General features: G+C 32.9%; 2 protein-coding genes across 2 annotated transcripts in view; one reads left to right on the top strand and one right to left on the bottom strand.

The window, feature by feature from the left end:
• The window catches only part of LOC145318357 (uncharacterized), a 44,063-nt gene that overhangs the window by 16,810 nt on the left and 1,032 nt on the right, over positions 1-26,221 (top strand). The window contains exons 4-7 of the mRNA XM_080159654.1: positions 12,409-12,537; positions 13,008-13,207; positions 24,106-24,137; positions 26,028-26,098. Of these exons, the coding sequence (XP_080015780.1) occupies positions 12,409-12,537; positions 13,008-13,207; positions 24,106-24,137; positions 26,028-26,098 (432 nt within the window). The remainder of the gene's footprint in view (positions 1-12,408; positions 12,538-13,007; positions 13,208-24,105; positions 24,138-26,027; positions 26,099-26,221) is intronic.
• Positions 17,848-20,026, bottom strand: LOC145317531 (recombining binding protein suppressor of hairless-like). The gene is made up of 4 exons (XM_080158649.1): positions 19,941-20,026; positions 19,110-19,291; positions 18,761-18,842; positions 17,848-18,024 (listed from the first exon to the last, which is right to left on the bottom strand). Exons 1-4 carry the CDS (start codon positions 19,983-19,985, stop codon positions 17,971-17,973), a joined length of 363 nt encoding a protein of 120 aa, XP_080014775.1. The 5' UTR covers positions 19,986-20,026; the 3' UTR covers positions 17,848-17,970.

Here is a 26,221-nt window from a genome sequence, read left to right as displayed (position 1 = left end):
ACATTCTGGTATTGATTATAGAGTTGCTACGCTTTCTAAATTGTACCTAACTACTACAGGAATCATCATGCAAAGTTTGGAATCGATAGGACAATTCTAACCTGTTTAAATTAACGAAAAGATCTAGCTCTCTGTGACGGACGGACGGACCGACCCTAATTATAGAAAAGCTTCGCTTTTAATATGTGTTTTTATCATTATTGTAGTCCTATTATCTAAGTAGTAAGCGTTTTTTGTCTGTCCCAAAGGATCTTGCTAACCGCTGAACCGATATTGTTTTCCTTTACAGTGAAGCTTCTTATAGGTCATGGGAAAGTTTAAACTATTTTTTTATTCTTTTGAAACTCAAATTTAATATTGGATGAGGTTGACTTTTCCCACTGCTAACTTAAGTGCCCCTAGAGGCTTCTAGGGGCGTAACCGCTAGTGTAATAATAAATTAATAATAAAACTGAAACAACATATAATACTTGAATTTTAAATTGACTTATCCCTTTAGACATTTTCTCTCTGATTATGATATACCTTTGTTCATAAATGGGGGTTGGGAATGAAAAAGGGGAGGAATATGACTCTAGTATATATGTGACCTTCGTCGCATGAACTACGAAGCGAGCCGTGTGATATGTGTTTGTGTTAAAAGTAAATGTTATTTTAAACAAAAATATGAAAACAAAGTTATCAATTGATTTTTTTTGCAGTTACATGAAAGATATTTTAGCAATAATAATCTCGACATTGTATGATCAATATAATGAATATTTTTTGAATATAAAAATGTCGTGGTTTTTAATGCTAAATCATAAATCACCATTTTACCAAAGATCAAAAATAATAATAAACAAACAAACTAAAAAGAAATCAAAGTGCAATTTTTGAAAGAATCCTAAGGTTAGAATTTTATTACTTTGTTTTATTTTATTTATTTAATATTTATATTTGCGGGAATTTTTATATTATAATATATGATATCAACCCAAACATTTAGTAGGGTATAGTTATGAGGAAATGGGACGAGTATTACAAGATTAAATTCGTAACCATGGAGTAGTGGGGATGGGGGGGGGGGGATTGTTAAGAACCTGGTATTTTAAGAAATAGATATAAAGCTGGTTCTACAATGTATTTGAATGCATTATATGATTAAAACTAGCTCTGAGATGCCAAACACGCCGGCTAACAAAACTGGTTTTAATATTATGATTATACATTTTTATATTCGTAGAAAACTGGATATAATACACTATGATACATGCTTTTTAAGTATGGTTGAGAACCAGTTCTAATCCACTGGATATTAATCGGTTATGAAACCATACTAGAAAATAATTTATAATTTTATATGCCATTGTCTTTCCCCTACCTTAAACATAAACTATTAGAAACGTTTTAGAGTAAATTAGATAAAGTCACAAATCTTAATTTTAAATCAAACCTTTTCTAGATTGAAGGTAGACCCTTTCGACTGTAACATTTAACTCTGATAATTTTTAGGCAAATTAAAATAGCAATATTGATTTAATTAAAAATAGTCTAAAATCATGATTAAACAAAGATCGTTTTTCTGGCTTTATGCTTAAAACTTACATGATGCATATCTATGAGCAAAGCTTTAACATTAAAAAAAATTCAACCTGCTCATGTACTTTTGATGGGTTAATTTTGTTATCATCATTTGGTGTGTAAATCAATATATCATTTATTGTCTTATCTCTTAAGATCCCTGATTTATATCCCTCCCTAAAAAATTAAGTATATAGGTTAGTTTAGATTATCTGCAATAAATGTGTCAGCTCCCATATTAATAACCATAATCTAAGTTTTGATTATGTTTTAATAACATGTTTTGGTATAATTAGCTGCTTTAATATTAGGTTAGGTTGTCACATTATTTGTGACCATTTGACAATATGCATTTATCATTATAATTATATCTGCAAAGACAAACATTCTAAAAACTAAAAGTTAAACTTTAAATAAGAATGTACACAAATAACAAGTTTGATTATCTTATGTAAAAGTAACAAGATATCTATGTGTCTGTCTGTGTGTACCGAAAGATCCACCAAACCGCTTCAACGATATGATTCTCCTTTAAAGTGTAAAGTCTCATCATTACTAAAACACTTGGGTATACTCTCTTCCGTGACAACGACTCTAAAGGGGCAATTTATCGTATTTTTACAGTAGCTTTTTATAGGTTATTTTAGGTTAGGTTAGGTGATTGCCCCACAGGGTTAGGCAATTGGCTCCGCAGGGTTAGAACCTTGAAATAGGAGAAAATCTAATGTGAAAATACAATGAATCGCCCCTTAAGAGGCGTTGTCACAAAAGGGACTATACCCAAACATTTTTATAGGATTCATATTTTTTAACGAACATAGCGAGTAAGGGGCCAATTGGACCATAAATTACACTGGTACACACGCTTGTCTGTGTTACGATTTAATGAAGCTTTGTAAAAATCAAGTAGGGAGGGGGCATTGGACTGAAAATTTTACTTGTCCCAAGGTTGTGTAATCTGTCGTTTGTTGGCTCATGAACTGTTTTTAAAATAATTTATTGAGTTGTACAAACCAGTCTTAACCTATCTACTAAAAAGTTTAACTTTAAAAAAAAAGGTTTATTAAGGTACATAAATAAATTTATCGTCCATTGTCTTATTCCTTAAGATTTCTGTTAAAAACGAAAATTTAGTCTGTAGTGAAGACAGGGATAGTACAATCCAGGGAGGGAGGGGACAATGTGCTGTTTATTATTCTTGTCCTGGTCACACCGCGTTATACTAGAGACTTCAAAAATTTTACAGTCTGCTGCTATGTCTGAAACATGACACTAATAGTGAGCGTAGTGGGAATGCCTTGGCCTATAAACAGGCGCAACTAAGTACCATGCATAGTTGGGACTTCCAGACAAAGGTGGTGCAATCATTTTGGGTATAGTTAAAATGAGTTGCTGTTTGTTAGGGATAATTAACACAGAGGAAGGGGCCATTGGACCATAAATTACATTGGTACCCAAGGGCGTCCCTGCTGGTACCCAAAGTTTTTTTTAAACCCTGTGATCTTATTTGTTCAAAAAGTTTTATTGAATTTTGATTGGTCCAAAATTTTCAATAAATATTTTTTTTCTACAGAAATTAACAAAATTACCATTACTATAGATTAAAATTATTAGTTGAAACATTTACAAGCTTTTAAAGAACTAACCTATCTAAATTTAATTAAAGTACCTAAAGTTCTTAATCCAACGAATATAAATCATGATCTTAAAACTTTGGGTACTTGTGTAATTAACAGTTCAATTTCCCCTCTTTGTTCATTTATTATCATTAGGGGCAGGGCTACTCTATATATCTCTTTGTATTAAATATAGTAGTAAGGTTTTTAAAAGCGAAGCTTTTCTATAATTAGGGTCCGTCCGTCCGTAACGGATAGCTTTTTACGTTAATTCAGGCACGTTAGAATTGTCCCATCGACTTCAAATTTTGCATGGTGATCCCTGTAGTAGTTAGGTACAATTTAGAAAGCATAGCAACTCTATAATCGTTAACAGAATGTCCGTACGTCCATTTTCAACATGTTGATTTTTTCACTTTTTAACAACAAAATATGATCTAATTATCCGATTGATCTGCTTTTTGGTATACTGATTCCTGGGACAACAAAGTACAATATCATAAGCGAAGCAACTCTATAATCAAGTCATAAAAATGTAAGTATGTCCTTTAACCTTATCCCGCATCAAGCAATTTTAACAAATTTACTTATAATTTTGCTTCGACTATTATACATTTATATTCTGATGACTCAGTTCTAAAAACCTTACAAGTGTTAATGCCCTTTTGTCCTACCGTTTCAGAGCTTCACTTTTGTGGATGTTGTCATCCTTGTTTTGTTTGTAACCTAAGATTTTGAAAGCTACCGAACTGATTGAGTTCTTTATTTTAGAGAATCTTCACATTGGTCTTACTTTTTAGGATGGTTTTATGCTATTTTGTTTCCTCCCTACCCCTTCAAATACAAAGCTTCTAAATGTTAGGTATGCAGCCGCTAGTATATCAAGTGTCAAGTAATCAATAGATTAACACAAAGATGACAACATACATAAAAGCGAAGCACTGAAATAGAAAGACAAACGGACATAAACACTTATATAGTGTCAGAACTGAATAATCAGAATATAAATGTATAAGAGTCGAAACAAAATTGAAAGTAAATTTGTTGAAAAACTGCTTTATACAGGATAATGTTTATGGACATACTTACATATTTAGGACTTGATTATAGAGTTGCTTCGCTTATAACATTATACTTTGTTGTCCCAGGAATCGATATATCAAAAATCAAATCAATCAGATGATTATATCAGATAAAAATTTGTTGTTAAAAAAGTTTAAAAATCAACATGTTTAAAATGGACGTACGGAAATTTTGGTAATGATTATAAATCTAAATCACCATGCAAAATTTGAAATCGATAGGACAATTCTAACATGCCTAAATTAAAGAAAAAAGCTATCCATTACGGACGGACTGACCCTAATTATAGAAAAGCTTCGCTTTTAATAATAACACAAAAGCTTACACTTTTCTTCAATTCATTGTTTTTTTCATTGATCTATCCCTACTCAACTTAGATTTGTTATGTAAATAAACCACACGGACGCATTTAACAAGGACAACATCTACACTTTACTTAAGAACAAGAATGACAACATCCATAAAAACGAAGCTCTGGAACGGTATGACAGACGAACATTAACTTTTATAGAGTATCAGAACTGAATTTACAAAATATAAATATAAAAGTTTTGACAAAATTATATGTATTTTTTTGTAAATACAGAATTCTGTTTAAGGACATACTGACTTTTTTAGGACTTGATTATAGAGATGCTTCGCTTATAACATTGTGTTTTATTGTATTAGGAATCAGTACTTTAAATTTCAGATCAATCGGATGATTATATCAAATAAAAATATGTTGTTAAAAAAGATAAAAATCAACATGTTTAAAATGAACTTACGGACATTCTGGTAACGATTATAAAGTTGCTACGCTTTCTAAATCTTACCTAACTACTACTGAAATCATCATTCAAAGTTTGAAATCAATAGGACAATTCTAACTTGCCTAAATTAACGAAAAAAGCTATCAGTTACGTACGGACGGACCGAAATTTATGATAGAAAAGCTTTGCTTTTAAAAATTAAGTCAAGTAGCGCAGATATAATTAAATCTATCTATACATTTATTACCATGAACAATTTATCTCTATGTAGTGAAGCTTTTTTTGTCTATAAGATGTGCAGCTACATAGAACTAACTATTATATACCCTCACCCAAACAAATTTTGAAAGTACATTAGATCCCTAATTTAATAAACCAACCAATCAGATTTCATTTAAATTCCCCAATGTTGTTTGGCCAACAAGTAAGAAAACGTAAATATAAAACTTTGGGAACAAGTGTTTTAAACAGCTCATTGTACTCTCTTTTCCTCTCTTTTCCTCTCTCTCTCTGTCTCTCTCTGTCTCTCTCTCTTTCTCTCTGTCTCTATCTCTCTGTCTCTCTCCTCTCTCTCTCTCTCTCTCTCTCTCTCTCTCTCTCTCTCTTTCTATCTATCTCCCTCCCTCTCCCTCTCTTGCAGAAAATCTAGCTGACAATTTAATATTAATAAGGAAAATTATGTTCATGATTAGCGAAGCAAATATTTTAAATTGATAGTCTAATAAGAACTATCATATCCATACTAACATAACAATAGCATTCTTTAATTATTTCTAATAGAAGAAATACCGCAGCAATATATGTTTCTTATTTTAATAATATACAGCTATGAAATAAAAGTGCACTTCAAACTAGCTATACTTATTCTAACCAAGTACAATTTCAACAATAAGTAGCACAGCAAAACCAGCCAACTATTTATCGTGCAAAGCTTGAAACTAATGCATTGCAATGGGACAAAATTTATTAATTACGGATGTACAGACCTAACCTAATTACCTCCTAAAAACTCGTGGTATCAAGGACGTCCAAGCTTTTTTTTTTGATAGGGGGGGGCATAGACGTCCAAGGGGGGGGGGTAATGGGGCGATCACCCCCCCCCCCCCCCCCAAACGAATTTGGGGGTGCCGTAGTCACCCCCAAAACTTTTTTCATTTTACCCCCCCCATTTAAAATTTACCCCTACGCCTACGGCACCCCCAACCATTTAGGAGGGGGTATTTACCCCCCCAAAATAAAAAATCTCTAACAAAAAAAAATTTTACCGCGCTTCGCGCGCATTTTTAATACTAAATTTTTAATAAAATTAAAATTACCCTCCCCCAAAAATTTTACCCCGGGGGGGTAAACAAATTTTACCCCTGCCAACAGATTTCAGGGGGGGGTAATTACCCCCCCCTAGCAAATTTTACCCCCGGGGTAAAAATTTTGGGGGGGTAAAAAAAATTCGCGGCGCGCTTCGCGCGCCATTTTACCCCCCCCAAAAAACGAATTACCCCCCCCTTAAAAAAATTTTACCTCCCCCCCCAAAAAAAAGCTTGGACGCCCCTGGGGGGGTAGTCATCCCTTTATAAGTAAAGTTTAATAAAAGTATAGATTTTAATCCAACGAATAGATCAACGTGATTTTAAAACTTTGGATACTTTACCCTCCTCCCTGAAGATATTTAAATTGATTCTATAGTCTAGTATTCTATAGTATTCACAAACTGGATATTTCCACCCTCCCCTTTTTAAATATGCTTGCACGCCCTTGAACAAGAATGACAAGCATGCATCTTTATAAAATAAAAACGCATTGAATACTACGCTTCTTAGATCGTACCTAACTGTTTGAATCATCATGAAAAGTTTGAATTTGATAGAACAATTATGACATATCTAAATTATTCAAAAGAGCTATGCGTTTTGAACGGACATATGGAAAGACAAACCAGAATTATAGGAAAGCTTTTAACTTTTAACAATTGTTACTTATGCATAGCTAACTTCTTTTCTGGGATCGAAAGGGAAAAGACAATGGCCGATGATTTGATGCACATCCCCAATGATGGTACACATAATTACCTCTTCTGTAGATTACAATTATTGGTTGAAAGTCCCCAAAGTTTTCAACGAAGTTTGCAATGAATAAGAAAACATTATCATAAGACTTTGGGGACTATAGTAATAAACAGCCCAATGTCCCCTCCCTCCCCAACTACTATACTGTTTTTTTTTCAGAGAAAGAGGGGACAATGGGTTGTTTATTACACTAGTCCTCAAATTATTATAAAAATGTTTTCTTATTCGTTGGCTTTTCAACTTTGGGCTCTTTAGTTAATTTTGATTTGTTGTTTCATTAAGTTGAAAGTTCAAACGTTTCAACCAATAATTTTAATCTAATTCTACAGAAACGGTGATTTTGTGTATAATCATTGGGGAAGTACATCAATTTATCAGCCTTTGTCTTATCCCTTTAGATCCCTGTTTTTTTTAAAGCGACTTTGTATAATTGGGGTCGGTCCGGTTAGCTAGAATTATCCTATTGATAATCAACAAATATTAAATTTTTTTATAAATATGTTGTTGGCGTAGAGTTGGCGTAAAACTTGTTTCTTGATGTAAATGAAGGGAAGTGGGTTATAACTTCAGAAAAAAGGGAAAGAGATTGTGGGGAAATTTTCACTTAGAATTGTTTGTTAGTATCCAATCCCTTTTCCCTGGTTTTACTACTTTGGAGCTTCGCTTTTGTATGTTTCCTCGTCAAAAGTGAAGCTTTTTATATAGTTAGGGTCTGTTTGTCCGTACATAATGGTTATATTTCATTAATTTTACATGTTAGAATGTTCTATCCATTTCAAACTTTTCATAATTATTTTATAAATGTTATCAGAAAGTCCACACATCCATTTAAAACATTTTATTTTTATCAATTAGTTCAAGTGTCCTTTGGTATGTTTGTTTAGGTGAAATTTTGGAAAGTTGAATATAAGGGGGGGGGGGCTGAGGTGCATTTCTGATATTTGTTTTAGTAGACTGATTTTTAGATGATGCTCTTACTTGAAGTAGCCTAGCTAAAAGATGACCAATATCATTGGTCAACTGTCTATAATTAATACTACAATTAATCCTTCACAGCTTAGAATATACCTGCTTTTCAGAGACGTATAACATTGTCAGTGATAAAAGGGATAAAAACAATGGATGATACATCAAAATACCCCTTCTAAATTCTATAATTATTGGTTAAAACGTTTGGACACTGCTGGTATATTAATTGACTAATCAAATTTAATAAAAGTACCCAAAGTGTAGAGCGAATGAATTAAAACTTTGGTATTATTGTAATATACAGTTCAATGTCTCCTCCCTCTCTTTTTGACCAGGGAGGGAGGGGACATTGGGCTTTAAATTACGCTGGCACCTAAAGTTATCTTCGGTTGACAACACTTACAGGTTTTTCTTATTAAAGTTTGAATGTTTTTTTTTATATTAGAAGAGTGCAAATTTTTCAACCAATAATTTTATTCTACAGTAGGATTATCTTGTTTATCATCATTTGGGATATGAATAAATGTTTTGTCCATTGGTTTATCCCTTGAATTCCTGTTAAATCTTTAACGTTTTTTCATTCATTGGCACAACAACTTTAGGGACTTTTTTACTCATTTTGAGTCTCCAAATGTTTTAACTACTAATTATAATTTACAGAAGGGGTAATTTTGTGCATCATCATTGGAGATGTATGTTAAGGCGGGTTGATTTTCCACTTTTTTGTTTACACAATTTTTTTAGTAAAAGTCCCCAAAGTTGTTAAATCAGCGAATGAGTAAACGTTATTAAAAAACTTTGGGGACCAGTGTAATAAATAGCTCATTGTTTCCTCTCTCTCTGGACAATGTGGTGATAAAACTTTGGGTACTTTCTTATTCCCTACTTTGACATTGGGCTGTTTATAACACTGGTACCCAAAGTTTTATGATAATGTTTTCTCATTCGTTGGTTTAATAACTTTTACAAAATTATGATTGGTTGATTTATGAAATTGAGTGTTCAAACGTTTCAACCACTAATTTTAATCTTCAGAAGGTGTAATTTTGTGTGCCATTGATATGTACATCCATTTATCTGCCATTGTCTTATCCCTGTGTTTCATTATATATTGCTATTTTCTTCAGGGATCTAAAGGGATAAGGCAAGGGCCGATAAATTGTTGTTGTATATCCCCAATGATAATACACAAAATTAACCCATCTGTAGATTGAAATAAGTGGTTGAAACGTTTGAACACTCAACTTTATGAACCAATTAATAAAAATACAATAGATATCCCTAGAGCTGGCGAGACAAAGAATAAGGAAAGGTTAATATAAAACTTTGGGGAATAGTGTATGAAAATGCCCATGGTTTTACCCTCCCTGTATTTTATTTCTAATTAGCGGCTACACCCCTAAAAGCCTCTAATGGGGGGGGGGGGGGGACGAATCAACTTCCCTTAATATTCAATTTTAGTTTTATAAAGAAAAGGTAAAAAACAACTTTTCAGGACTGAGTCATTTAAAAAAAGGTTTTAGTAGGATTATAATCAATGTTACTTTGTGTTTCGTGCAAAAAAATTGGTGACAGCTAGGAGTAAAAAAATTACAGTAAAGGTTGCATATTTGTGTAATTTAAAAAGAAATTTTGTAAATCTAACATTCAAAATAAGAGACAAAAAAACTTTATGGGGGGGAGGATGTTAAAAAAATATAGAAACTACTTCAAAATATATCACAATATAAATCTTGATCTTAGCTACATTATCAAAAACAAAAAATATTGTTGCATATTCTGTGTTCTTTAGTTTTTTTTTCTGATATATTATTATTATTTAGTTTAATGTATAATTTGTATAATTGAATGTTGAAATCAAATATTCATAGATATCTAATTAATAGTATTAAATTTTTCCTTATTTTTTGCATCAAAGGGGTAGTTGCAAGAATTGCATTTAAACTTGAATTTAGTGAACTGCATATTTTTTTATGTTAATAGTTTTTCTAGAGGACATACATTTGTAATAATGTCAATTTTCTTCCAGGGAGTTTTAAAAATATCAAGACTTGAAAATTATATATGTTAGATGGTATTTTTGTAACTTATGTTTGCCATCAAACTTTTTTTAATGCACTAATGCAACTATCCCTTTAGATATTACATGTTGATTTGTAATCATTTCTAATTAGTATACCTATTGTCAAAAATTAATTTAACACAAAATTTTAGAATCACTTCAATGTCAGGTTGTTATTTTTTTTAGTCTGGTGTTGAGGTGGTTTTGAAAATCTTAAAACTACATCATAACTTATTTTTAAATTGTTGATGAACAGTTTTTGATGCAGTTACCACACAAACAAAGAAATGAGAAACCAAGAAAGAGACAATTTTCAATAGAATAACTTAATTAAAAGATTGTTACATAAGTACAAAATCGTTTATGATAGTTACTTCTGTTGACCCATTTGCACAACTAGAACAACCAGAATCTTTTGAAGAGTACCATCATTTAATTTTATAGTTTTATATTTTTTAATTAAATATTTTTTAATTTTGTAAAATTTATTGCTATTAAAATCAAAATATCAGAATTATTATTTGTTTAAATAAAGAGTATGACTATTTGTCATTTAGAGTCAGATTAGAGTATGACTGTTTGTCACTAAAAGGCAGTTTAGAGTATGACTGTTTGTCACTAAAAGTCAGTATGGAGTATGACTGTTTGTCACTAAAAGTCAGTTTAGAGTATGACTATTTGTCATCAAATATCAGATTAAAGTATGACTGTTTGTCATCAAAAGTCAGGTTAGAGTATGACTGTTTGTCATCAAATGTCAGATTAGAGTATGACTGTTTGTCATCAAATGTCAGATTAGAGTATGACTGTTTGTCTTCAAATGTCAGATTAGAGTATGACTGTTTGTCATCAATTGTCAGATTAGAGTATGACTGTTTGTCATCATATGTCAGATTAGAGTATGACTAATTGTCTTCAAATGTCAGATTAGAGTATGACTGTTTGTCATCAAATGTCAGATTAGAGTATGACTGTTTGTCATCAATTGTCAGATTAGAGTATGACTGTTTGTAATCAAATGTCAGATTAGAGTATGACTGTTTGGCATCAAATGTCAGATTAAAGTATGACTGTTTGTCTTCAAATGTCAGATTAGAGTATGACTGTTTGTCATAAATTGTCAGATTAGAGTATGACTGTTTGTCATCAAATGTCAGATTAGAGTATGACTGTTTGTCATCAAATGTCAGATTAAAGTATGACTGTTTGTCACTAAAAGTCAGTTAGGAGTATGACCATTTGTTATCAAATGTCAGATTAGAGTATGACTGTTTGTCATCAAATGTCAGATTAGAGTATGACTGTTTGTCACTAAAAGTCAGTTAGGAGTATGACCATTTGTTATCAAATGTCAGATTAGAGTATGACTGTTTGTCATCAAATGTCAGATTAGAGTATGACTGTTTGTCATCAAATGTCAGATTAAAGTATGACTGTTTGTCTTCAAATGTCAGATTAGAGTATGACTGTTTGTCATCAATTGTCAGATTAGAGTATGACTGTTTGTCATCAAATATCAGATTAGAGTATGACTGTTTGTCATCAAATGTCAGATTAAAGTATGACTGTTTGTCACTAAAAGTCAGTTAGGAGTATGACCATTTGTTATCAAATATCAGATTACAGTATGACTGTTTGTCATCAAATGTCAGATTAGAGTATGACTGTTTGTCATCAAATGTCAGATTACAGTATGACTGTTTGTCATCAAATGTCAGATTAGAGTATGACTGTTTGTCATCAATTGTCAGATTAGAGTATGACTGTTTGTCATCAAATGTCAGATTAGAGTATGACTGTTTGTCATCAAATGTCAGATAAGGGATTAACTGGGCAAATTTTGAGGGTCAATTTAATCACAGATTACGATCTTAATCACCTGAACTTTGCTCACATTGAGTCAGATTCGTCAGATTATAATCTGAAATCCCCCCTGACAGATTAAAAATTTGGCGGCAAATCCTGAGTAATCTGAGTTTTAGTACCTTTTTGCGCAAAAACACAGGTTTTGTCAGATTACAATCTGACGAAATGTAATCAAATGTCAGAGTTGATTGATGAGGGGCGGGCAGATTAAAACCTGAGGAAAACCTGTCAAAACTCAGATTAGACAAGGTTTTGTCACTACTTGTCAGATTTAAAAACTACTAGGGAATAATAAGATTAATACCAGTTTTGTTGTTCCAGTCCTTCGGACACTTAGAGTTAATAAAACTGGAATAAATCTTTCAATTTTAAATTTTGCTATCCGCGGAAAGCTGTCTATAATACGATGCGATAAATAACTATTCTAATTTTAGAAACCATGAAGCAACACAACCTGGTACAGAAAATTTCAAAGTATCAGATTCTGACAAATCTAAACCTGACTCGAATGACCGCTGGAATTTAATTCCCCTGACCTTGCCTGGTCATGTCTTGGAAAGCAGGTAAATATAATCTAAAGTTTCTGAATTTTTCAAAAGATCGCAGAGTCCCTCTGCAATAGAAAGAAGCTGGCAAAAGTGCCTCGAAAAAAAAAAATTTCGGCGCGCTTCGCGCGCCATTTTACCCCCCCCCCCAATACGAATTACCTCCCCAAAAAAAATAGCTTGGACGTCTATGCCACCCTATGTAAAGCTTACAGTAAAAGAAGGAAGATAATTAAAGCCCCTCTACAGATTATGACGTCATACGATAGAAGAACCAATGAGAGGCCAGCATAGATTTTACCATTGCTAAATTACAGTGTATAATGGCCTCTCATTGGCTATTCTATCGTATAACGTCATAATCTGTGGAGGGACTTTAATCATCTTCTATAAGGAAAACTAAATCAATTCAGTTTTCATTGAATCTAAATATTCAGACAAAAAATTCTTAATACTTTATATTATAGGATGAATGTGCCTTCTTTCAGGTCTGGCGAGCAGAGTGATGGCTCCGAGGTTGCGCAGGAGCCAGGACTTCGCTTCCCCAACTCTCAGATGGTCTTGGAGGACTATATCAACCGAGACTGGCTGCAAATGTTGCCTGGACGCAAGGAGAAGACGGAGGGACTGATCACCGTCACCTCAACTATTCTCATGCTAGCGGCTGTTGCTATAGGGACTCTTGGAGGTACTAAACATTTCCTAATATCTAGGAGATGGATCATTTTTAATGTATCAAGTCTGGACACAATAGGCATATTTTTTTTCATAGACTAAAAATGATATCTATTGTAAAAATCCATTCTTTCAGGAAATAACGAAATAATACATCTATTCACAAACTTTTTGTTATCAAAAAACATGTAATTCACGAAACGGTTCTCCTATACAGGCTAGCTTCTAATAGGTCCTGGTATGGTTTATAACTATTTTGGGGAGGGTACCACAACCCTCAAAAGGAAAAATCGCTTGTAGAAAAATATTACACCTCATTATTTTTTTCTTTTAAAAACTTAAATCTAAAGTGGGGGGGGGGGACTTCCCCTCCACACCTTTAAGACCTCTAGGGGCATAGCCGCTAGTTAAATATAAGATATTAACTCAAAAACATACAAACTATGAAATTCAATTGAGATCTTTCATTTAATTGCTTTTATCACTAGAAAATATCAATATATCATACGAACAAGCAATAAACAATCAAAAAAAAAATAATTTATATATCATTAAAGAATACACATTTTGAACTAGGAAATGTATTTTACTTGAAATAATTGACAAATTAACCAGACTATTCGAATTTAAGACGTCCAATTTACTGACCACATAAAAAATAACAGCTATGCATATTTCATAATAATGTTCATTATTTGTAACAAAACAGTTATTATACACTTTTTTCAACAAGGAAATATTTATATTTTATTTGTTGAAATAAAAACTATATGATTTATTTAATTTTTAAAAACACAAAGTGCCTAATTTAAAAAAAAAATAAAAACAGGGGGTGGTATAATTTTTTTTTTTTTTTTTGCCAAACCCTGTAAGACATATACCTACAGTGTCATAACCTTACTGGGCTAAAACAAGTACTAGATATAACCTAACCTAACCTAATTTTGTAAGAAGTTTATAGTGCCTGACGCAAAAAATGGCGCCATACAAATAACCAATGATTGGTCATTTGTTTCGTATGACGTCATTTTTTATTGACACTAAAAGCTGCTTCCATTTTTCTTCAGATTATCAACTAAAACTTTTTTTAAAAAGTTATCGTAAAAAATACAGTAATCTGAAAATATTATGTTGAATTTAAGCAACTAAGCGTTATAGAACAATAACTTTTTGCGTGATAGAAACATATTATAACCGCGGAAGTGAAAAACTTAATGCATAAAATCATATTACTTTAAGAATTAAGTATTTTATATTACAATTAACATATGGTTAACAAGTATATCAACATCTGTAGAGGGATATTTCAATAAACTAGTCATAACGAGAAAAGTTATTTATTGCATCGTATTATAGACAGCTTTCCACGGATATTAAAATGAAAAAATATAAGATTTAACCAGCTTTTGTAGCCCCGAGAGGCCGAAGGCCAGGGTAACGAAACTGGTACTACTTTTATCATTTTTATTTTTAAATTTGTGGAAAATTGTCTGTAAGACGATGATATACATGATTTTTCAGTATGGCTGAGAATTAGTTTTAATTGGTTCCGAATCCATTCTGGAAAATAGCTTCTTTGCTGTGCCCCAAGGGGTAATTAAAAAAAAAATAAGTAACTCCACACAACTCCTTAAAAAAATAAGAGGGATTTTTTGTTTTTTGGGGGGTTGGGGGTGTCCCACCCCCCAATAAAATAGCTTAAATCCAAAACAGGACCAGTAGATATATTCCCTGATAAGTAAAATCCAATTGGTTCAGTGGTTACCGAGATCTTAAGAGACGGACGGGCAGTAGCTACTTTGTATTATAGATATATAGTGTTTGAAGCAATTTTTTAACAGACTCACTTTTAGCAGTTACGGACATACTTTATATATATATATCTTTAGGCCAGGATCAAATTAATATTATGATTCTAACGTTGCTAAATTTACTTGCATGGTCATTACTATTGTTACGACTAAAGTACAGATAGACCCAAACTATAGAACAACATCGCTTATTGAAATTAAACCAAGTAATTCAAGATAATTTAGTAAATTCTCATCTATGCACTTTTAGTAGTGCAACCATTCTAAAATTAAGATACGTCCGTAAGTCACTCATTTTTAGTAAATGAACCTTATCTTACTTGTTTATTGACAGAAAACTGGTACTTTCTCTCAAATTTCATGTCTAGCACTGAAAACCTACTCGAACCCCATATTTTCAATTACATTGAGGCTGGATAATTTTTTTTCATATGCCTAAACCCTTTAGAAAGCAAAGCCTCTACCTGCGTTGTATTAATCCTGCTCGATTTTCCAGGACCCATACAACCTAACCTGACAAACATACGAAAAAATACCTCCCTTATTTCAATTTATTTTAAAACAAGGATGGGGGGGGGGGGGCGTCCATAATACACCCCTTACTATTCATAACAAGGATGACAACATCCATAAGTAGCGAAGCTCAAAATTTATTGATAGACATCAGGAAAAAATAATCTTTTGAGTATGTTAAAAAGACATAAATGAAATAAATCACGAAACCTTTTAAAAATGTTTAATACCTTTTGAAGCATTAAGCTAAGAAGAAAAACGTAAAATCTAGGAATCGATCTAGCACCCCAACCAATAGCAAGTCTTTATCAAACTTGGTGAAAATATGTATAATGTTGACTTAATTAATCCCTAAAAATTCCAGCTGTTTATCTTGAACAGGAGTCGAAAAAATCATGAAAACTTGAAAAACTAGGAATCAATCTAGCACCCCAACCAATTATCATTTCTTGAAAAAATGTTATAGTAATGTGTAGAATGTTGAATTAATTATTCCCTAAACATTCCAGCAGTTTATCTTGAACAGGAGTTGAGATAATCATGAAAACTTGAAAAAACTAGGAATCGATCTAGCACCCCAATCAATATACAAATCTTAATAAAACTTAGTAAAAATATGTAGGATGCAAGTTTACTTAATCCCAGAAAATTTCAGTTGTATGTCTTGAAAAGGAGTCGGGAAAATTACAAAAACAAAAAAATCTAGGAATCGATCTAGCACCCCAATTAACAAACAGAAGGACTAAACAATGTATAGATTAGATGCGCATATGTCATGGGAATCTTCACTAAAAAAATCAGCTGTCTATCTTTAATAAGAGCCGAGAAAATCACGTTTCCTCCACTCTGTCTCAGACAGACGGACAGACGGACGGACAGACGGACAGACGGACAGACGGACGGACGGACTGACGGACATTTCGAATTATAGAGTAGCTACTAAAAACTAATGAAATCCGCTAATTATTAAATCAAATCTTTAACTACAGACTGATAGATAGACGACCAGATATAAATCTATATCTATGGTAAAAATAATGTTGCCTTAATTAACATTTTTTAAATGTGCGTTTTTGCTACTCTAACTGTAAAAATATTTGTGTTGATTTAATGATTGAAACTATTTTCAATTTTTCTCATGTTATGACAAATAGTTGTATAACTCTTGGCATAATTAGTCCACTAAACCTTGGAATCAGGGATCTTAAGGGATAAGACAATGCTCGATTAATTAATGTAAATCCCCAATGATACACAAATCAATACATTGAAACGTTTGAATACTCAAGTTAATGAACCAACCAATAAAAATGTAACAAAAGTTCCCAAAATTGTTTAGTCAACGAATAAGAAAACGAATAAGAAACTTTGGGGACTTGTGTGTCCCCTCCCTCCCTGTATCATTGGGATAGGTCAATGAAAAACAAAAGTTTTTTCTTAGGCAACAAGGTAAACAACAAATAGCGAAGCAAAAAACGGACAAATTGCTCTATAGAGCATATGTCCACAGAAAAGAAAAAAGAGGCTTTGTGATTCTAAAATAATAAAAAACCACGAAGCCTTTCAAAATACTCTATGATCATAACCCAAACATTAACAAGTTAATATGTCGATTTTAGAAATGATAATAGATTTATCTCCCACTTACCTATCCCCTTGTCTCTGTATAATTGTTTTACAGTTTTATCTTTATTATCTTTTAGAATTAGCACAAAAACTTTATTTGCTAAAATTAGTTACATTTGTTAAAAGAACCGTAACAGACATTTAATAAAAAACTACAAAATATTTCGGATCATCATGGAAAGAAAACTAAGTAGTGGGTTTTGTCGTATTTTCACAGTAGCTTTGATAGGTTGTTTTAGTTTTTACCACTTTTACGGTAAAATTTTACCAGCCTTTACGTTATAAAAAGTGGTAAAAACCTTGGTAAATTTTACCGAAAAGTGGTAAAAACATTTTTTCTGGTACTTTCTCACGGTTTTTACCACCCGTTTTTACCACAATTTTCGGTCAAATTTTACCAGATTTCCGGTAAAATATTACCATTTTAGGACGCAAATTTATACCAGATTTCGACCAATTTTACCACTTTTTTGGTAAAATCTTACCGCAAATTTCTGTAAGATTTTACCGAAAAAGTGGTAAAACTGGTCAACACCTGGTAATATTTTCGTCCTAAATTGGTAAAATTTTACCGGAAATCTAGTAAAATTTGACTGAAAATTGCGGTAAAATCGGGTGGTAAAAATCGTGAGAAAGTGGTAAAAAACGACCGACCCTAATTATAGAGAAACTTCGCTTTTAAAAATCGAAAAAATTATAAAAATTTTTGTTGTATTTTTATATTTATTTAACTTGAACATATAATAATAATTAACAGCAGCCGTTCTCAATGTCGCGCAGCTGAGGACCCTTGGGTGCGCCGCCAAACACACAAGTGTTCTTGATTCTACTGCTCTGGCCGAACTGTTGCGCAACCTCCTGGATTTGCTGGGCCAACTCTCTAAAATAGAAGTTATTTTAAAGAAAACTTTAGCAAGGTGATAAACGCATGAACCTCGGGGTTAAAAAACTGGTTTTAATCTTATAATTATACATTCTATATCCGCGGAAAGCTGTTTATAATACGATGAAAGAAATAACTATTGGACCAATGGTAAAAATACATTATTGGTGCCCAGGTAAACTAACAACTAATTTTAATTTACAAAAGGGGTATTTTGTGTATCATCAATTTATCCACCATTATCTTATCCCTTATATTTCAACTTTCAAAAAGCGAAGTAGTGGGTTTCATTATATTTTCACAGTAGCTTTTCTTTTATTTCTAGCCCCTGCGGTGGTCTCTAAACCTACGTGGCAATCATTAACATTTACCTAACCTATCAAAAGCTACTGTGAAAATACGATGAAGCCCGCTGGTTCTTTTTTTCCATGATCAACACATTTTACTTGAACTAGGCTAGGTATATATCCTACTGGCTGACGTTTGGATAAAATTCAACCAATAATTCGAGCTTGATACCTCCTCATCCAACTCAGATCGTACGAGTTAGATACATACCCAGGGAGGTAGGAGACATTGGACTGTGAATTATACTGATACCCAAGGTTTAATATACACCTTCAAAACTTTGGGAACTTACAATCTAGCAGTGTTCATATTTCTCAGTGTCCAATAATTCTAATCTACTGAAGGGGTATAGTTTTGTTTATCATAATTGTGAATGTACACATACCTGAGTTGGTTGTCTGACCCACTGCCATCCGTTTCTGAATGCTGATATGTCAGGCACCACACACAACATACTCTCTTGGCATCTATAATAAGAATTAAGTTAGGTTAGGTTAAGTAAGATGGCCCCGCAGGGATTAGGTTTTAGGTAAAAAAGGGAAAAATATACATAGTTTTCTTTAAAGTTTATGTCAGAAAATGGTAAAGTTGTCAAGTAAGGTTTTTGTTTGTTCGTTAAGATCTCGCTAACCACTATTTTAGGGAAACTTCATGTAGGTCCTTTTAAAGTGAAGTCTTTAGATAGTTTAAGGCTATTTTTATGCCTCCCCCATAAAAAAAAATCAATCACGTACCTATACATTGTCTCGCTCTCCACATCTCCGAACCACACCTTGAGGTTGGGGGTGAAACACTCCCCGGTCAGCTCGAGCATGGCCACGTCCCCACCCTCATTCAGGTGCAGGGAGTGGACCACGGGCACGGGGGTGACGGGGGCGCGCACCGGCCCCATTCCCTCGTAGAACTGATATTCAACCTGGAATAAAATTGCTCATTAGTTAATTAGATAATTACAGGGATATAAAGGGATAAGACAATGGCTGATAAATTGATGTTCATCTCTAATGATGATACACATCGTTACCCCTTCTGTAGATTACAATAAGTGATTGAAATGTTAGGACACTCAACTTAATGAACCAACCAATAAAAAATCAATAAAAGTACCCAAGGTTGTTAGGCCAAAGAATAAGAAAATGTTATTTTAAAACTTTGGGGGCTAGTGTAATTTACAGCCCAATGTCCCATCCCTCCCTACTAAATATCTAATCTATAATACAAAGTAGAACGATGTCTGTCTGTCCGTCCGTCCGTCCCTTAAGATCTCGGTAACCACTGAACCGATCAGATTCTACTCTTCAGGGAATTTACCTACTTTATCACCTCTTGGGGCAAAGCCCCTAGAGGCTAGGGGCGAAGCCGCTAGTTAAAAACAATAGGATCACAGTCGCCTTCAGATATATATTTTGGTTAACAAAACTGGTTTTAATTTTAGAATTTTTTATTTTAATGGAAAATTGTCTGTAAAAAACCAGATTTTTTAGTATGCCTGATAACCGTTTCTAATCCAGCGGTTATTAACCGGTTTCGAAGCCATACTGGAATAACAAGTACGATTCTATTACCTTGTCGGTGGAGATAATTGTCCAGTTAGCGCCGTCATTCAGCATCTCCTTGTTGGGCTCTTTGGGACATGGGGTAGCCTAAAATAAATAAATCAAGGGGGGGGGGGGGAAGTTTGTACAGTTATAGGAAATGAAATTCAGTACCAAATTTTGCCCTGGCCGTTTGGGCTTGTTTTTATAGTTATCAACCTAATTCTTTTTGTAAGCGCTCTTATATGATTGGATCTACCTGTAAAACTTTAAAACTTGAATTTTGGGACTTTCCCTTAAAGGGGCTAGTGGAGCAAAAGACCCCCTAAAACAAAAATTTTAAGTTCTGAGCCTATTTTCAGGGATATTGTGACGATTTTTTTAATGAAAACACTTTTTAACAAAACCGAACTAAGTAGCCAATACAAATTTCATTTTGGGACTTTCCTTCTAGGGGCTAGTGGAGCAAAAGGCCCCCCAAACACTAAAATTTTAAGTTCTGAGCCTATTTTCAGAGATATTGAGATGATTTTTTTTATGAAAACTTTTTTCACAAAACCAAACTAAGTAGCCATTACAAATTTCATTTTGGGACTTTCCCTTAAAGGGGCTAGTGGAGCAAAAGACCCCCCAAACACTAAAATTTTAAATTCTGAGCCTATTTTCAGAGATATTGAGACGATTTTTTTTAATGAAAACACTTTTTAACAAAACCGAACTAAGTAGCCAATACAAATTTCATTTTGGGACTTTCCTTCTAGGGACTAGTGGAGCAAAAGGCCCCCCAAACACTGAAATTTTAAGTTCTGAGCCTATTTTTAGAGATATGAGATAATTTTTTTAATGAAAACATTTTTAACAAAACCGAATTAAGGAACCATTACAGATTTTATTTTGGGACTTTCCTTCTAGGGACTAGTGGAGCAAAAGGCCCCCCAAACACTGAAATTTTAAGTTCTGAGCTTGGAAAGCTTCATACTGGTCCTGGGTAAACCTTTGATATACTTTCTGTAAGGAAGCAGCTTCTAAAATAATGACGTCATACATTACAAATAACCAGTATACATTTTATAATTGGTCAATTAAAATGTATACTGGCCTATCATTAGTAATTTTTAATGAATTACGACATTTTTTTTTATATAGACACTATAAGCTGCTTCTATTGTAATCAGTTATAGGTGCAACCATTTATGTTTTGCTTTATGGAAGCTTAGTATAGATGTATATACAGACAACTACCTCCCTTCCTTTTTCAATGACCTTTTTCGTCTGCTTTTAAATTATTTTCTGCTACTTGGCTGTGTTAATATAAGCGACACCATTAGTTGATTTTCAATGACCCAATAGAAAGGTTGCACAAGGCGGTTGCGATGGGGAGATACAGTTATTTAACCCTTTCTCCCTCTAGTGTTTTACTCTAATAAACATACAATAGTCTAATCATATAATTGTTTAAACTTTGTAAATGTTTTCATCAAGTGGAGAAGCTTATAGAGGCCAGAAAAAACAACTTCTGATACGATGCAATATAATTAAAATTATTAGGCACTTTTAAATATTCTGTCTGATTATTAGACTTTGAAAATTTTTAGACACAACTTTTAATTGGGCTTTTAACAAGGAAAGAAACAGGATTTTGAAAAAACATTTCTAAGTGAAAATTTTAAATAGGTGATACTATTTTAGGACATACTTATATTTTTAGGACTTGATTATAGAGATGCTTAGTTTATAGCATTATACTTTGTTGTCCTAGGAATCAGTATTTTAAAAATCAGATGAATAGGATGATTATTTTCCATAAAAAATTGGGTAAAATAAGTAAAAAATCAACATGTTTTAAATGGACGTACGTACTTTCTGGTAACGATTACAGAGATGCTACGCTTTCTAGATAATACCTAACTGTTATAGGAAGCATCATGCAAAGTTTAAAATCGATATGACAATTCTAACATAGATAAATTAACGAAAACAACTAACAGTTACGGACGGACGGACCGACCCTAAATAATAATAGGGCTTTTAATAATCCTATTATATAAAGTAGTATGCGTTTTTTTGTCTGCCCCGAAGGATTACGCTAACTGCTAAACCGATATTGTTCTCCTTTACAGTGAAGCTTCTTATAGGTCCTGGGAAGGTTTTAAACTATTTTTGGAGAGGGTGTCTTCACCCCCCTCTCCCCCCAAAAAAATTATTTTTTACTCTTTTGAAACTCAAATTTAAAATGGGATGAGGTCAACTTTTCCCTCTCCTACCTTAAGTGCCCCTAGAGGCTACTAGGGGCGTAGCAGCTAGTAAGTATATAAATAATTTGAGTGCAGTTCCTTGCTTTTTGATTATTATCATTTTTAAAAGTTATGTTAGTGTTCTATATATTTTTCTAACAGCTTTTAAAAATTGTTTCGCTCCACTTATGCTTGCCTTTCATCTTCAGAAAATTTTTAAAACCGAAGCTTTCATACATTTAGGATCATTTCTTCTGTAAATGATAACTCTGATATACATTTTTGAATAGTTATTTGATTATAAACTTTGAAGGTTGAATCCAGCGGCATTGGAACCCATTCCTAAGATCTTATAAAACATACTACTATAGCCTACTACCAAGGGTGAAATCTAGTCTCCTATGAAATTTATTGAATATTTCATGAAAACAATGACAAAATTAAAACAAAAATACAAGATTAATAAAATAATAAAAAGGTCTGCCATTGGCCAATTAATTTTGCCTGTGTATTGGCCTATCAATGGTCATTTGTATTGTATTGTACGACGTCATTCTTTAGGCAATATAAACAGGTTTCCTGTATTATGCAATTTTAGGACAAATTTTTCAAAAAAATCATACTTCTAATTATAATTCTGATTCAAGAGTTGTTCTATGATGTTTTTTTTATCGATTCTCTGATTTGTTGAGCTTCGCCTTTATGGATGTTGTTATTCATATTTTGTTGAACTAAAAAAATTAATTTTTTTTCGTGCAAAAATATAAAATTTCATAGCTTGAATTTTAAAAAAACCTTAAAAGTTAAAGTACTGTACTACAGGGAGGGTTTGGACATTTGGCTGTTTATTACACTAGTCCCCAAACTCTTAATAACGTTTTTTTTTATTCGTTGGCTTAACAACCCTGGGGACTTTTATTAAATTTTGATTAGTTGCTCATTTGGTTAAGTGTCCAAACGTTTCAATCACAAATTGTACTGAAGGAGTTATTTTGTGTATCATCATCATTGGGGATGTAATTCAATTTATCAGCCATTGTCTTATCCTCTTAGAAACCCTGAGTTTACTAGCACTAGATATGATCAATTATACTTGCAGCTTCCCCCTAGCTTTTTGTTAAATTCTATAGTGGTACAGACCGCCTCAAATTGTAGTTGGTAAATTCCAAGGAGGAGTAGGTGGGGGGTTGTAGTTTGGGTTACAATGATTTGGTGCAATAAAATGGCCTATCATTTTTAAAATTGAAGATTTCTGTAACAAAAAGGTAACATATTTAAGAGTAAGAATTTTGCATATTCTTTCATTTCACGACAAATAACAAAAAAAGATTCAATTTAGACTTGAATAATTGACTAGCCTCTAGGGGCTTTACCCCAAGAGGTAAATAAAAAAAAATAAAAAAATTTCTGGTGCTGCTAATTTTATGTGAAGTAGTTTCCCCAGAATTTTTAAAATTTTTTTTTTTTTTTTGGGGGGGGGAATTTTCATTTTTTGGGGGGTTGGGGGTTTCCCACACCTAAGAAAATAGCTTAAAACCACCACAGGACCAGTAGGTACATACCCTGAAAAGTAGAATCCCATCGGTTCAATGGTTACCGAGATCTTAAGGGACGGACGGACGGACAGACAGACGGACAGACATAGAAAATACTCAGTTGTCCCCTTGTCTGTTGTTAAGCTTCGCTATTGTGGATGTTTTCATACAATTTCCAGTATGGCTTAGTAACCGATTAATATCCGCTGGATTAGAACCTGTTCTCAGCCATACTAAAAAACCCTGTATCGTATCGTATTATAGAAGGCTTTCCGCAGATATGAAAATATAAATCATGTTATTAATACCATTTTTATTTAGCCTGAGCCTTCGGCCCCTTGGGGCTAACAAAACTGGTTTCAATCTTGTAATTTTCATATAAAGCTGTCTATAATACGATACAATAAATAACTCATCTTTTTTCAGGTTTATCCTACGCAGCATATTCAGCCTTTCAGGAATGTCATTCTTAATTTAATCTACAATTTTAATATAATTAATTAAAGGATTTTTAAAATTTATATTGAGGAAAGTAAATTTAAGATTTATGTGACAAGGTTTCGTGATTTTTATAAACCATTAAAACATAGTCTTCTAACAGAGAATTAAATTTAGGTTACCTTATACGGGCAAGGAAGCTGTCCATGACACTCTAACGTCAGGTCCAACAACCCAGAATAACTAAGGGGAGTTAAATTTCTCCTTTTCTGTCCAAACATTCGGGGTATTAGGATAAGTAACACCCATCAGACAACCAACTGTTTGATTGCACGACCTTTGCAAGATGGTTCTAGCTGTGCTTTGTAATGAATTTTTTTGGGGCCAAAGCATTCCCATACTCTTACTATTAATGTCACGCATCTTACATAGCAGTAAGTTATGACGAAGTGTTATTCCGAGGTTCAAACCTATCACCGTCCGAGGCCGAGCGGATGCGCTACTTGTCGCGGGTTAATTTAGGCTGCTTTTTCCATGAGTTTTAAGTGAAAAAAGTTCTTAGAAACTTTATTTACAAAGAAGCACTTAAATTTTAGGATTTATTTATTCTATTGTTTATTTCAAATACAATACACAAAGGTTTTGAATGTTTCCAATGCAATTTTGTAGAGTATTTACATTAACAATTCAAAACTGTACTACTTCAAATTTATAAAAAAAAATATTTAATATTTGGTCAATTATTCCAGAGAGTTTGTTTTACAATTTAATTAAATTAGTTTTTCAGTTTAATGATTAGAGTAAAACACTAGAGGGAGAAAGGGTTAAATAACTTTATCTCCCCATCGCAACCGCCTGTTGTTTTATGTTCTTTTGGATATACAAAAACCTTTGAATTCTTTAGATTATAAAGGGGGAGGTAGGTTGTGCCAAAATTCCGTAAATATGTGAGTTTTAAGGCTTAAAAACAGTAGCAGAACGATATTATTCACTACATATGTGTATTCCTTATTGAAAAGAACTATAAACAAAAATATTAGTAAAAAATATTTAGTGAATATTATCGTTCTACTACTGTTTTCCAGCCTTAAAACTCACAACTTTACAGAATTTCAGCACAACCTACCTCCCCCTTTTTTTATATGTTATATTACCATTTGTCTGTCATTCACCCAGTCAATCGCTTATTTTTAAATGTCACGCGGTTAATATAGCAACTGGAAGCCTTGACTTGAAAATAAAATATGTTTATATTTCTGTAGATAAGGTTAGGTTATGTTATATTAGTTACTGGTTATCCCCGCAGGGTTAGGTATTGGCCCCACAAAAGTAAAATAATTCGCCAAATAAATGTATAAGTATAGATGTATAACCAAGATAGCTATCTTGCTCAAGTGGTGGACACCTTTTTCGTCTACTAACAAATTGCTTTTTGCTCTTATCTAGCGACTTGGCTGTGCAGGTAATCCCCCTACCTTGTTTTCAATTTATTCAATATGTGGAGTAAATCGTCCCGCCCTATAAAAAAATTATGCAAAAAATGACCCAAGCTAAATATTTTTTCTGCAATGCAAAAATTGCGACCACACAAGCACTGCAAAGTTTTTAAAATCTGCAAAAAAAGACCTGTTCTTAAAGCTTTAGTGTGATCTCAATTTTAAAGATTTTTACAAAATTTCAATTCTAGTGTGTTGATATAAACCTGAAATTTACCAAAAAGAAATGGTGACAGTTGCAATTATAACATATGAAGGTGTAGCAAGTAATCTTCCAAAGTCAAAATTGCATACATAAATAATAGGGTTGGGCCGGATACTTTTTTGGCCGGATATCCGGTCGAATAACCGGGAGGTTTCAGTGCTCAATAGGCCCTTTGTTGGAAATCATATAACAATGACATGAGTGTATAGAGTTCATTCCGAGCCAGACAGACACAGGATCAACATTTTCTCTCCTCTCTAGTCATCCCTCTTCTAGACAGGTATTAACTGACATAAAATAATAGGATGTGTGTTAGTCTCTTTTGTAGGGCTAAGCATAGAATTACAGAAACTTTCCGTGGATATCAAAATAAAAATCATAAAATTAATACCAGTTTTGTAAG

Source organism: Acartia tonsa, chromosome 4 (assembly GCF_053477335.1).
Source record: "Acartia tonsa isolate MP-2025a chromosome 4, ASM5347733v1, whole genome shotgun sequence".
Classification (NCBI taxonomy): Eukaryota; Metazoa; Arthropoda; class Copepoda; order Calanoida; family Acartiidae; genus Acartia; species Acartia tonsa.
This window is presented reverse-complemented; position numbering and strand designations above follow the sequence as displayed.

Coding starts and splice junctions, on each gene's coding strand:
- LOC145317531 (XM_080158649.1), bottom strand. CDS start 19,985: ATGCTGAATGACGGCGCTAACTGGACAATTATCTCCACCGACAAG. Junction 19,292..19,940: donor CAATTATCTCCACCGACAAG/GTAATAGAATCG, acceptor ATTTTATTCCAG/GTTGAATATCAGTTCTACGA. Junction 18,025..18,760: donor GGGTCAGACAACCAACTCAG/GTATGTGTACAT, acceptor CTTCTATTTTAG/AGAGTTGGCCCAGCAAATCC.